This window comes from Sarcophilus harrisii, chromosome 3 (assembly GCF_902635505.1).
Source record: "Sarcophilus harrisii chromosome 3, mSarHar1.11, whole genome shotgun sequence".
NCBI lineage: Eukaryota > Metazoa > Chordata > Mammalia > Dasyuromorphia > Dasyuridae > Sarcophilus > Sarcophilus harrisii.
In genome coordinates, this window is record NC_045428.1 from 511,971,700 (window position 1) to 511,985,319 (window position 13,620).

The window sequence follows — 13,620 nt, forward strand, 5'->3', positions numbered from 1 at the left end:
AGAAGCTTGGTCTAAACAAAGTGCAATAAGAGAAATACAGAGGGTCTGATCAATTCTAGGACTAGATATTCTGAAAGAATGGAGGTTCTGAAATTTTTGGAAAGCTAATATGGGGCCTTATAGGAAATGAAAGGTTTTATACAGGTAGAGATGGGCAGGGAGACCATTATAGGATCATATAATCTAAGACACACATGGAGGGGAGGATGAAAACAGAGCAGTTTGCCTGGACCAAGGAATTCATGGAGGAAGAAATTAAAGGAACAACAAAAAAATGAGATCAGATTGTAAAGCATCTCAAATGCTTGTTGACTGTATTTTTTTTTTGACAGGCAAAGGGCAGAAGTAACCATAGTTACAGATTCTCAGTTCTTTTATTCCCAAACACCTATACAGCTGAATTACTTAATGCATATTCCACATTATATGCTCAGGACATTCTCCTTATAAAGATTTAAATCAAATATTTTCAAAGTCAAGTTGTTAAAATGAAGTAATATCATCTAGCATATATATAGTGCTTTAATTTTTTTTTTTTTGGCTTTTTTTTTCTCTGAGTCAATTAGGATTAAGTGTCTTGCCTAGGGTCACACAGCTAGGAAGATTTAAGTGCCTGAGGCCAAATTTGAACTCAGGTCCTCCTGACTTCAGGGCTGGCATTCTATCAACTGCACCATCTAGCTGCCCCACACTTTAAAATTTTTAAAGCACTTTCCATATGTTATCTTTGAGTGTTTACAAAAAGCCTGCGGACGCTATTATCATTTCACATCTTACAGATGACTGAGGTGTGGGAATAACTTGTCCAGAATCACATAGCTGAGGCAAAATTTGAACTCAGGTCTTCCAAAATCCAAGATTCACACTATCCACTCTGTCATGTACATGCCTACAGATACCATAAATAATATTAAGTCTCATCTGAAAGGCAAAGTACTAGAGTGAAAAGAGTTCTGACTCACATCTCAGCTTTGACACCAAATAGCCATAGGATGTTGGGAAAAATATTTCAATATTTCTGAGTCTTAATTTTCCCATCTGTAAAATGAAGCTATTTATATTTGTAGTATCTGCCTCCCAGAGCTGTAGTAAGGAAAGTGTTCTGTCTTAGGTTTATATAGAAACAGAATTGTCATTACTCACCAGGTGACCTTCTAGGCTTATCCTGAATCTCTCTAAATAAGCTCAATGCAAAAAAAAGGTTTTATAAGCAGTTTGGCTAAGTCTGGGTCATATCACAATTTTGAATTCTGTAGACTCAACAGCTATTTGGGGGTTGGGGTGGGGGAAAGAGATGAATGTTTGAAGTGCCTCAACCCCAGTTTTGCCTGGCCTGCTTGCTAAGGTACATTCTGCACTGATTTTGCTCATTAACTCATTTTTCATTTTCATTTTCCAGGTCAGGTTTAATCTATTTTTTTTTCCTTAAGTACAAATTATATAAACTTCTAGCCTTTGCCTTCTCTGGTGATAACACACTCTGATATTGTGTTAATAGGTTAAGACATAGTATTTAATGATAGGGGGACCTCAAAATATGCAAACACTCCAGAGTTTGAATATCCATCAAAAAAAAAATCTCTTCTAGTTTGTTTTATGCATCTATAGAAATAACTACAGATAGCAATTCAAAATTTTTGGTTTCTGTAATTTCTAGACAGTTTACAGACAGTTTCTAGAACTTTCATGATTCTTTCCTTGTTACTCTGGTCTTCATTGTCCATATTAATTATTCTCAGACAAGATCATTTGATCTATTCCCATGACTGCTATTGTCCTCTGCAGACAAATTTCTCTCCAATTGGTATCTCCATCCCTGATCTTTTACCCCAGTACAGTATCCTCACAACTGTTTCAGGATATTTCAGTTTGGATTCCATCCCAAATTAATCCTTGGGCTTTAAGTCAGGTGAGACTTTTTAATCCTGTTTCTGATACTTAGCTGATTAGATAGGCAAATCAATCTAATTTTCTGAGTTTAGGTTTTGTCCTCTATACAATGCAGGAAAATAATGCCATGAGTACCTATCTCAGAAAAGTATTGTAAGGACCAAATGAGATATTTTAAAAAGCTTTTAAAATGTTGCCTATTGACATTGAAGTCCTCATCAGCATATTGCCCCAGCCATGCAAATTGACTTTCCTTCCACCTTCTCAATTGCTATCAGTAGTCCCCTTTATTTGTTCTTCCTGGCTTTAAAAAATGAAAGCTTGAAATCTTGATTCTTCTGCCTCCTTATAATAATGCAAATATTATAACATCTAAAACTGCAAGATACTCACAGAGCATATAGGTCATCTTCCACATTTTACTGAGAAGAAAACTTCTCTTTCTTTTTTCAGAGTAAAGATATATTGCATGCCTTAAATATCAAATGTCATCTCACTTTTAAAAAAAAATTAGATAAGAAAGGGACAATTTACCTTTCAGATTTGTGGATGGGGAAGAATTCATGGCTAAATAAGTGATGAGAGGATCACAGAAAATAAAATGGACATAGAAATCACATATGACTTTAAAAAGTGTTTTTAAAACATAAATGTAATTAGAAACAAATTAGAAGAACATAGGATAGTTTACATTCCAGATCTGTGGAGAAGGAAGGAACTTATGACCAAAAAAACTCATTATTGAATACCAAATAGATAATTTTTATTATATTAAGTTTAAAAGTCTTTGTATAAACAAAAGTAATGCAGACAAGATTAGAAGGGAAGCAATAAATTTGGAAAACCTTTTTTCATTTAAGGTTTCTGATAAAGGCCTTAGTTCTAAAATATATAGAAAATTGACTCAAATTTATGAGAATTCAAGCCATTCTCCACTTGCCAAATGGTCAAAGCATATGAACAGATTACTTTCAGATGAAGAAATTGAAACCATTTCTAGTCATATGAAAAGGTGCTTGAAATCACCATTAATCAGAGAAATGCACATTAAGACAATTCTGAAATATCACTATATACCTCTCAGATTGACTAAGATAACAGGAAAAGATAATAATGAATATGGGAGGGGCTGCGGGAAAACTGGGACACTGATACATTATTAGTGGAATTTTAAACAAATCCAACCATTTTGGTGAACAATTTGGAACTACACTCAAAAAGTTATCAAACTGTGCATACCTTTTGATCCAGCAGTGTTTCTACTGGGCCTATATCCAAAAGAGATCTTAAAGGAGGGAAAAGAACCCACATGTACAAAAATATTTGTGGCAGCCTTTTTGTAATGGCAAGGACTGAAAACTGAGTGGACTCTCATCAGTTGGAAAATGGCTAAACAAATGTTATGGTATATGAATGTTATGGAATATTATTGTTCTTTAAGAAATGATCAGCAGGATGATTTTAGAGAGGCCTGGAGAGACTTACATGAACTGATGCTAAATGAAACGAGCAGAACCAGGATTTCATGGTACATGGCAAGATTATATGGTGATCACTTCTGATAGGTGTAGCTCTTCTCAATAATGAGAAGATTCAAGACAGTTCTACTAATCTTGTGATGATGAAAGCCATCTGCACCCAGAAAGAGGACTGTGGGAACAAAGTATGGATCACAACATAGCATATTCATTTCTTTTGTTGTTGTTTGCTTGAATTTTATTCTCTTTCTCATTTTTTTCCTTTATGATTTAATTTTTCTTGTGCAGCAAGATAATTTTATAAATGCATATGCATATATTGGATTTACATATACTTTTACCATGTTTAACATATTTTGGATTATTTGCCATCTAGAAGAGGGGGTGGAGAGATGGAGAAGAAATTGGAACACAAAGTATTGCAAAGATCAATGATGAAAAATTATCTTTGAATATATTTTGAAAATAAAAACCTTCTGGCCTAGCTATACCAGATCTAAAATTATATTATAAAGCAGCAGTTATCAAAACCATTTGGTACTGGCTAAGAAATAGACTAATTGATCAGTAGAATAGGTTAGGTTCACAGGACAAAGTACTCAATAACTATAGCAATCTAGTGTTTGACAAACCCAAAGACTACAGCTTTTGGGAGAAGTATTCAAAAATTGCTGGGAAAATTGGAAACCAGTATAGCAGAAACTAGGCATTGACCCACACTTAACACCATACAGTAAGATAAGGTCAAAATGGGTTCATGATCTAGACATAAACAATGAGATTATAAATAAATTAGGAAAACATAGGATAGTTTACCTCTCAGACCTATGGAGGAGGACCTTCTTTGTGACCAAAGAACTAGAGATCATTATTGATCACAAAATAGAAAATTTGATTATATTAAATTTAAAAAATTGTACACACAAAACTAATACAGTCAAGATTAGAAGGGAAGCAATAAACTGGGAAAACATTTTTACATTCAAAGGTTCTGATAAAGGCCTCATTTCCAATATATATAGAGAATTGACTCAAATTTATAAGAAATCAAGCCATTCTCCAATTTATAAATGGTCAAAGGATATGAAAAGACAATTTTCAGATGAAGAAATTGAAGCTATTTCTAGTCATATGAAAAAGTGCTATAAATCACTATTGATCAGAGAAATACAAATTAAAACAGCTGATATACCACTACACACTTCTTAGATTGGCTAAGATGACAGGAAAAGATAATGATGAATGCTGGAGGGGATGTGGGAAAACTGGGACACTGATACATTGTTGGTGGAATTGTGAATGAATCCAACCATTCTGGAGAGCTTGGAACTATGCTCAAAAAATTATCAAACTGTGCATGCCCTTTGATCCAGCAGTGTTACTATTGGGCTTATATCCCAAAGAAATATTAAAGAAGGGAAAAGGACCCGTACATGCAAAAATGTTTGTGGCAGCCCTCTTCGTAGTGGATAGAAACTGGCAATTGAATGGATGCCCATCAATTGGATAATGGGTGAATAAATTGTGGTATATGAATGTTATGGAATATTATTGTTCTGCAACAAAATGACCAGCAGGATGATTTAAGAGAGGCCTGGAGAGACTTACATGAATTGATGCTAAGTGAAATGAGGAGAACCAGGAGATCATCATACATTTCAACAATAAGGCTATATGACCATTAATTCTGATGGACATGGCTTTGCAACAATGAGATGATTCAAACCAGCTCCAAATGTTCAGTAATGAAGAGAAGCAGCTATACCCAGAGAGAGAACTATGGGAAATTAATGTGAACTACAACATAGCATTTCCACTCTTTGCTTGCATTTTTGTTTTCCTTCTCAGCTTTTTTTTTTTTTTTTACTTTTTTTCTAGATCCAATTTTTCTTGTGCAGCATTTTTCTAAAAAAAAAATCTAATGCAATAAAAAGTAGAAGAGAAATGAGAAACTGAGATGTAGTTTCAAGTGTCTCAGATAAAATTCTCATATCCAAGATATAAATGAAACTGATTCAAATTCATAAAACTAAAAGCTATTCCCAAATAGAGAAACTGTCAAAGAAATGAATAGGCATTTTTCAAAGAATGCTATCAAAAGCATAATTTTAAAATATTTTAAAGCACTAATAATTAGAAAACTGCAAATTGAAGCAATTCCCACTTCATGCTTACCAGACTGGCAATGATAAAGAGAAAAATGACAAATTTTGGAAAGGCTATAGGAAAACAGGTACATTGTATACTGTTGGAGCAACTAAATTGATTCATCTATTCTCAAAATCAATTTGGAACTAATCCCAAGAAAAATCAACAAATTGTGCATATCCTCTGACTCAACTTTACCACTACTAGGCCTATACCCTAAAGAAATAAAAGAAAGAGGAAACAATTGATATGTTAAAACAAAATTTTAGCAGTATTTTATAGTAGCCAAAAATTATAAACCAAGAGTGCGTCTTCCTGTGGAGAATGGCTAAAGAAATTTGCTATTTTCTTGTGCTATAAGCTATGACAAAGAAGACCATTGTAAATTTATGAAGAAAAAAGTAAGGAAAATCAGGAAAAAATGCATAATGACAACATTTTAGGTAAAAAGAGAGATTTTAGAACTCTAACCACACAAGTCTAAAAGAATAAAGATTCCTTCCATTCACTTCCTTTGTCATAGAAGTAATAAATTTAAAATGCAGAGCCATACATTTTTGGACATGGTTTACAAAATGATTTTTTTTGCCAGATAATTTAGATATGTTTCCAGATTTTTTTTCAGGCCTTTTAAAAATTTGTTTAATTGAGAGGGAAAACAACAAAACAGTCATTATTTTAAAAAGTAACCTGAAAAATAAAAATTAGAAACTATTTGTTAGAAAAGAGGATTTAGATGACTGTGTAGATAAATGAGAGTTTCTGAAAAAGAACAGTTAAAGCAAAAATGTGTATATATAGCTTCTGTAGTCTTGACTCCTTGACAATGGATTCCCATCCAATTATGTCCATTTTTGCTTTAACTGTTCTTAGCTGAGAAGGGATTCACTGTCAGTTTTTCTGACCTCAAATTTAACTCTTCATTTATTTTTCCCCCAAATCCACTCATTGTTTCATTTTTCCTGTGTTTACAAATCAAATGAAAATCACAATAACTGGCCATCTACTCTGTCTCTCACAGCTGGAAAAAAAAACTCTTAATATGTACTAGTCTCTGAGACTACAAAGGTAGAAATGAAACTGTCCAGCCCTCAAGGAGAATACATTCTGTCAGGGAAGATAACACATTTGAGGTAAAAATTCATGTTCTCTTGAGGCAGCTCATTTCATTTTTGACAACTGCATGGTATTTTTTCTCCCATTAAGCTTTATCATTTACAGAATTTTTACTTCTATCTAATAAAGTTCAATTCTAATATTTGGTGCCATACCTTCACCTATCTTCCTTGAGTCTCTTTTTCTCCAAGGAAAACATTCCTAGTTTGTTCGATCAACCCTTGCTATTCTCTCATCATTGTTAATTTGTCACTGGATATGCTCTAACTTCTCAAATATCTCACTGTCATTACCAAAATGGGGTACCCAGAACTGGACACAATGCTCCAGAAATGGTCTGATCAGGATAGAGTAAGTGGAACCATTAGTCCTCTAATAATGGATATTATATCTAAAAAGCAGCAGTTGTAGATTTTTTGTTGATTGTTTATATCTTACTCCCACAGAATAATTTGTCCAGTGCTGAACAGTTATTCTACAAAGAAAATAATTTTCTTAATTAAAATGGATGTTTCTCTTCAATAAGTTCATTTTTAAAGTTTGGATTTCTATATATTGAGTATTGTCAAAATAGATTACACCAGTATAAGCCCTTGACTCATAGTGATAAGTGACAGGTGTCAATAAGTACCTAAAAACAGGCTTTAATATAGTCACATTTAGATTAAGCAAAATTCTCATCCCTAGATATTTAAGTTATCAGATATTATTTTAAGTACAAAAATGTATTGCCAAGCTGATATGGATAACACAGAAAGTTACTTGTAACTACAGATTTACAGAGAAAAGATGCTTTGTGTGGCTTCACAAAGCAGATATGAAGTTCAATTCAACAGATTTAATTCAAAGAAAGAACATAATACAAGTTACAACTCATCTTCTATATCACCATATGGCTTACAAATTGATGTCCCCACAATAACCCTATGAAATGGGTCATGCAAGCATCACACATATAATGTGTAACAGGAGCTATGAATCCATCCAAGAAACTCCCTCCACTGGCACAAATTAAAGTGCCCTCATGATTTAGTAGCCAAAGCCAAAGAAATTGTTTGAAGCACATAGAGGTTAAATAACTTGCTTAATATCCTAAACTAATCAATATCAAAAGTGAGCTATGAAACTAGATGTAGCATTCATTATACTAGACATATTATTATCACTATTTAACAGATGAAATAATAAAAGCTCAGTGAGGTTAAGTTACTTGCCTTAGTTTACTCAATCAGTAAGTGGCAAATCAGAAACCAGCAACATTGAACTTCAGATACCAAGTTCAGTGCTCTTTCCTCTACCTCAAGCTGTCTTTCATTTTAAAGAAAGGTGTGAAAGAAAAAAAAAAGATAAGTAAGAGGGATACAAGAAAAAAGGGAAGAAAAGTCAGTGCCTTCATTCTTGTCCAGACAAGAAACTATTGGTCTCCACTCCTCTTAAGTTCCAGTTGATTGTTCTTTTTTCCTCTCTGAAGAATAACTTCATCTAAAGCTTTTCAGCACTTTTAAACTGGACAGCACCAGGATACTTAGTCTTTCTAGCCTTCGCTGTGTGGTCACAAATTAATTCTATATAATTCAGCACACATTTATTAAGCATCTTATATGCAGGGAAGAAAAACTGTTCCAAATTCTGAGTGGACCGTATGTTTAGAAAAGTTATGGTCCTTTCCTTGATATTGCTCGCAGAGTTGGATCAAGGATTTTTTCATCAAAACAGATTAAGTTTTGCTCTTAACTAATATTTTACATTTCATGAACAAAAGTATTATTGCGATAGAGTCTTTCAATAAGGAGATTAAAAGGCAGTGTAAGCTCCCCATTCACTACTGCTATTTAAACAAACCATTTATTAGGAATCATAGACTTAGAACAAGGACTCTTATTCTGATCCTTTCAATTTAAAGACAATGAAACTGAGATTGCAGAAAAGTTAATTTAAGTAGTCATTAGAAATACTGGTATTTAAATATAGGGTCTATAACTACTAACTTTCATGCCACAATGCCTCCCAAAGTTGGATTACATTTTATTACAATTATACTAATAATGCACAAAATGAAATTTTTGAAAGATCATAAACTCATATCACAATATACACACAGAGAGAAAACACAGCTAAAAAGTACATCTAAAGATTATTGAGTTCTCCTCATATATCCATGTTAGATTTTTTTTTACTGCCATACAACTTCTCTATATTATTCTCTTAATCTAAAGTATGCACAATATCTTTTTAAAAACACCTTTTGCTTTTCTTAAGAAGGTAGGAAATCAGATAAAATCATGTTTAATATAAAGTTTTATTTTAGAATTATAAAATAAAAATATGTGAACTTTCTTTAACAGTATCTGAAAATCTTGAGAAAGCTGAAGGCAATCAAAGAACCTCTTTGGAAATATGCTCAAAACCATGCATGCAAATTAGACACCATTCCCTAGACCATTGGCCTATCTTGCTAAATTGGTAATTTGTGGTTAATTTCCTTTGTCTAATAATTTTCTTTTATGATCACTTTGAAACTAGTTTTAAACATTTGTTGGAATGAATATTAATCTGAAACTATTACTTATGTGTTATATAGTATTATATTCAAGATAGGATTGGGGTAGTATCAAAGAATAACTCTCCACTAACATGTTTGGGGTGTGTGTATTTATGTGTAAAATTACATAAATCTCAAAAATTGACTAGTATCTTCAAATTTTGGATAGTAAGTCTTCAGGAGCTTTTTAATATGATACAGATTGATGTAGGGGACCTCTGAGATATCTTCTTATTCTGAGATTCTGTGCTTAATAGGATCATGGATATAGAGATCATGTAATTTTAATCCATTGGAACTTAGACCCAGAAAGATTAATTAACAATTAAAGTCACATTAAATATATTAATAGAGAAAAGATTTGAATTCAGGTCCTTTTATTTCAAAATATATTGGTTTTCCTACTTTATCCTTCAGTACTTCATCATTTAGTGCAAAATAAATATAAATTCTTTCTAAATCTCCAAACAAATCATCACCTGGTCTATACTTCAATAACTCCAATGTCTAAAAGTATAAAATAATCCACTGAATTTTAACAGAGTGTTTTCTTTATATTGAGTAAAAGCCCAGTTATTTAAAAATATATACCCATTCTTATTAGTCCTGCGGTTGCTGTCTGGGGAAAAGAACAAAATTTACCTAATCTTTTTTTTTTTTTTTCACCTGAATGTCCATCACATTTTCAAGACAGAAAGTATATCTTCCTAAGATTTATTTTCCAAGGTAAATAAGCAAGCTAAATAGATAATTCCAAATGTTATGATTTCTATTCCCTTAACCATTCTGGTTAGCTATCCTCAATAAGCTCCAGATTATTAATGTCCATCCTAAAATGTAATTCCTAAATCCCCAGTGACTATCTCATACCACTGAAAATAAATGTTATACTAATACTTTAGTTAGAGGATATCTAGTTTAACTAACCTTGCCACTTTACAAGTAAGTGAACTAAGAGGTCCAGTTAAGATTTTTCCTAGATTATATGACTATTAAATGGCTAAGGTGGTATTTAAATCCAAATCTTCAAGTATAGTAATTCATGCAATTCTTACCTAACTTGCAACCATAATTAACACATACAACTTCTGACAACTCCACAAACTCTTTAAGTAGTAAAATAGCAAGAATTAAATTACTAGAATAACTGATCCCCTATTATTAAACCTCATTCAGTTCAAAAGTTACTAAAAGTGAAACATAAATTTTAGGAGACATATAAATACATATACAGATGCATATATACGTAACTGTGTATGTATGTATATTAGAAATTATCTTATAAATGGATGTTAGAACACAGAACAGAGAATGTTTGAGCTAGAAGGGACCATATAACAGAATGCCTAATTATAAAAGATAGAATCTTAAAGCTGAAATAAAGACTTAGGTATAATGGATTTCATTACCCTTATTTTCCATATGAGTAAACCAAGGCCAAAAGAAGTTGTGTGATTTGATCTCACATAGGTAAGAAGTAGGAAAATCAGTATTAAAACCTAAATCTAACTTGTTTTCCCCAATCCTATCTTAATCCCCCACATAACTGACTACCAAAGTCATTCAGGTTAACAAATGGTTTTAAAATAAGTGGTGGATTATTTTTTAAAGCCATCTTAATTTTCCATTTCTACTCTAAAAACGATTCCATATAACAAAGTGTACTTTTGTAAGAAAGAAAAAGAAGGAAGAAAATCTTCACAGCCAATCAATACATTGAAGTCTGAAAACATGTGCTATGTCAAACACCTGTAGACTTTCCACCTTCTAAGAGCTGGGCTGGGGGAGTCTCTTGTATGTCTCTTAATTGGAATTGTAATTAATCTTTATAGCTTTGCTTCATCCATTTATGTGTGGGTGGGTGCGCGCGCGGACGTGTGCGTGCACGTGCGTGTGTGGTTTTTCTTTCATTTACAATATCGTAGACTTCCTGTCAGCGAACTTTTATTAAACAGATATAGCACTATGCTAGGGAGGTGCAAAGTAGAGAAAATCATCTCCCTCCTGAGCTTTGGGTCCCTTTTGAACTTTGAGTCTAAAATGCAAGTAAAAAAATATTTATCTTGTATGGCCATGAGTAAAGTCACTTAATCTTCCTGACTCGGTTTCCTCATTTGTAAAAGTGGACTTAAAAATAGTTGCAATTCCTACCTCAAAGTTTGTTGGTGAGCTTCAAGTGAGTTGATACCTGTAATGAGTTGAACTTTGAAAACTTTAAAATACTATGGTCACTGTGCCACACATGATACATTCATTAAAGATGTGTAAAACAAAGAACAGGTTGTATTCACGCTACTATTTAAATAGTCGCTCCGCCTGAATTTTGTCTTTACAGAAGACTTTTAAGGGGAAATGGAATATTTGTGATTTTTGGCATTTGAAATAAGTGAATTTGTTTATTTCTAGTCATGTTTATTGAAGATTTTTTTAATAGTACAGAAAAGAGGTATATACCAGCATTTTCTACAGAAAGGGAAGAGTTGTCTTCTACCGAAAAGAAAGTAGGGACAGGTACTAAGTTCATTGCTGCTGGATGATGATTGATAGCTCAGTAAATAAAGATGTTGCTACATTCAAAATGTCAATATTCAAAGGATTAAAAATCTCGAATATACAACAACTCCAATAAAACCTTTGGGCTCTGCAGAAGTGAGCGCTAAACCTCTCTAAATCGAATTTTCTTGAGAAAAGAAAGCACCGGGAGAGGGTCAGTTATTAGCTGAAAACTTCCCCGGTAACTGCGCCACCTTTTGATTTGGTTTCCCTGTGAGGGTTTCACACTGATTTTGTAAACCCCCGAGCGAAAACACTTAGGAGAGTAAATAAACATAAATCAACACTTTCAAAAACAAATAAAAGCCGAAACCTTTGCAAAGTAGAATTCTGTAAACTGTTCACTCCAGATTCTGCATCAGTCACTTAACAGACACAAGCAACGCCCCCCGTTCCTCACCTCCAGGCAAGATTTAGCCCTCATTTGTTCAGGGTTACAAAATAATTGGTAACGGGAAGAGAGCTCACGGGAGCGAGTCAGGAATCTCATTCTCATTAGCTAAGTGTAAAAGCCAAATCTCCCCAATTTAGAAATTAACATCAGTCGTGCAGCTACCTAAGGCTTAGAGTATTCATTGCATTAAAGGTCCCTTTCCACCTGCCCAGTCATCTCCGAGCCACTATCGTTTCAAACACCACAAATCGCCCAACAGAAATGAACTTCCCTCTGGCTCGGGCTCCTTTCTAATACAAAGAGAAAGACACCGGTGTCTTCCGCTCTGTCTGAGCAATGAAGGAATTGTTCGTTGAGTCCCCGAGACTGGAGGTAGCATGCATGGACTGTAGATTATTAACCCATGTCCTACCTTGCATCCAAACATCAACGACAACGTGTTGTTGGTGCAGGCAACTTTGCAGTGGCAAATCATTGGTGTGAAACAGTCAGGGTTCTTAACAATAGGGGACATTCCTTCAGGGCCGCAGCACTGACAGGTTACTGTGGGACGACAACAAGACGCTCCCACACCACATGGATTGGCGGCATATGCCGCTCAGCAGCTCTCTGCTTTTTTCCTGCTGGTCAGAGGAAGCTTGCTGGAACCGCTCCCTATGTCCCGCTCCATCCCTCCTCGGTTCTTCTGGGTTCTGCTCTGCTCTCTACTCCTTGCCTCTCCTGGGTGGCGAGGGATGAAATCAAGGATGCAGCATTGAACGGAGGACCTCCGTCCGCGTTTTCCTGACACTGGGAAATTAGTTTGGGATTTTTTTTTTTCCTGGGAGAGATTGGCTTTTTTTTTTTTTAATGTTGAAACTGGAGGAGGAAAAAAGGGAAGCGAGGTGGGTAGGGTTAAAAGTAGGTGGGGCCGTATTAGCATGTAAAAGGATGTGACCGCCCACTCTCCACGATCACAGAAGAGTGTCATGAGAGCTGAAGTGGGCTGAAATTATTCCATCGGAAGAAAAATACTGCAGCTCCTGATTTGGTAAAAAGCCAGTGGCTTGCTGCAATCCATAGTCATGGAGGGGAGGGGAGTAGAAAGCATAGGAAAGAAGGCAGGAAGAGGGATCAGTGGGGCAGGCAACTACTTCTCTTAGGAGATCGAATCTTCTCTATTCGTTCCAAAGAGGATTCCCTGCCCGTGGGGGAGCTGGGGGAATGAAGGGGGGAGGGGGGAATCAGAGAAAGGGGAGAGCACAAAATCAATTGAGTCACTGCCCCGAAGGAGTTCTGACCTTTAAACGCTGTCGGGGAGATGGATCTCAGCAGGAAACCAAAAGCCAACTGTACTACACACTGAAAGATGAAAATCGCAGGCACTAGAGTTTGCCTCGGGAGAAAACCTGGTTACAAGTAACATTTACCCAAGCCTCGCCAGCCCCGCGGGATCATTCTCCAGGCTCGCATTTACAAACAGCCTGATGGATCGCAGTCAGCTGCGAATGAGTCTATAA

The 13,620-nt window shown here is 34.8% G+C and overlaps 1 protein-coding gene across 3 annotated transcripts in view; it reads right to left on the reverse strand.

The window, feature by feature from the left end:
- Positions 1-12,957, reverse strand: part of DLG2 (discs large MAGUK scaffold protein 2) — a 1,520,398-nt gene extending 1,507,441 nt beyond the window's left edge. For 2 of the 3 annotated variants that reach the window (XM_031963717.1, XM_031963716.1), the window contains exon 1: positions 12,534-12,956. In XM_031963717.1, the coding sequence (XP_031819577.1) occupies positions 12,534-12,635 (102 nt within the window). In that variant the 5' untranslated portion in view covers positions 12,636-12,956. Of the gene's footprint in view, positions 1-12,533 lie in introns of all 3 variants that reach the window. The other variant, XM_031963714.1, reaches the window with a different exon arrangement.
- Positions 12,958-13,620: the final 663 nt, after the last annotated feature.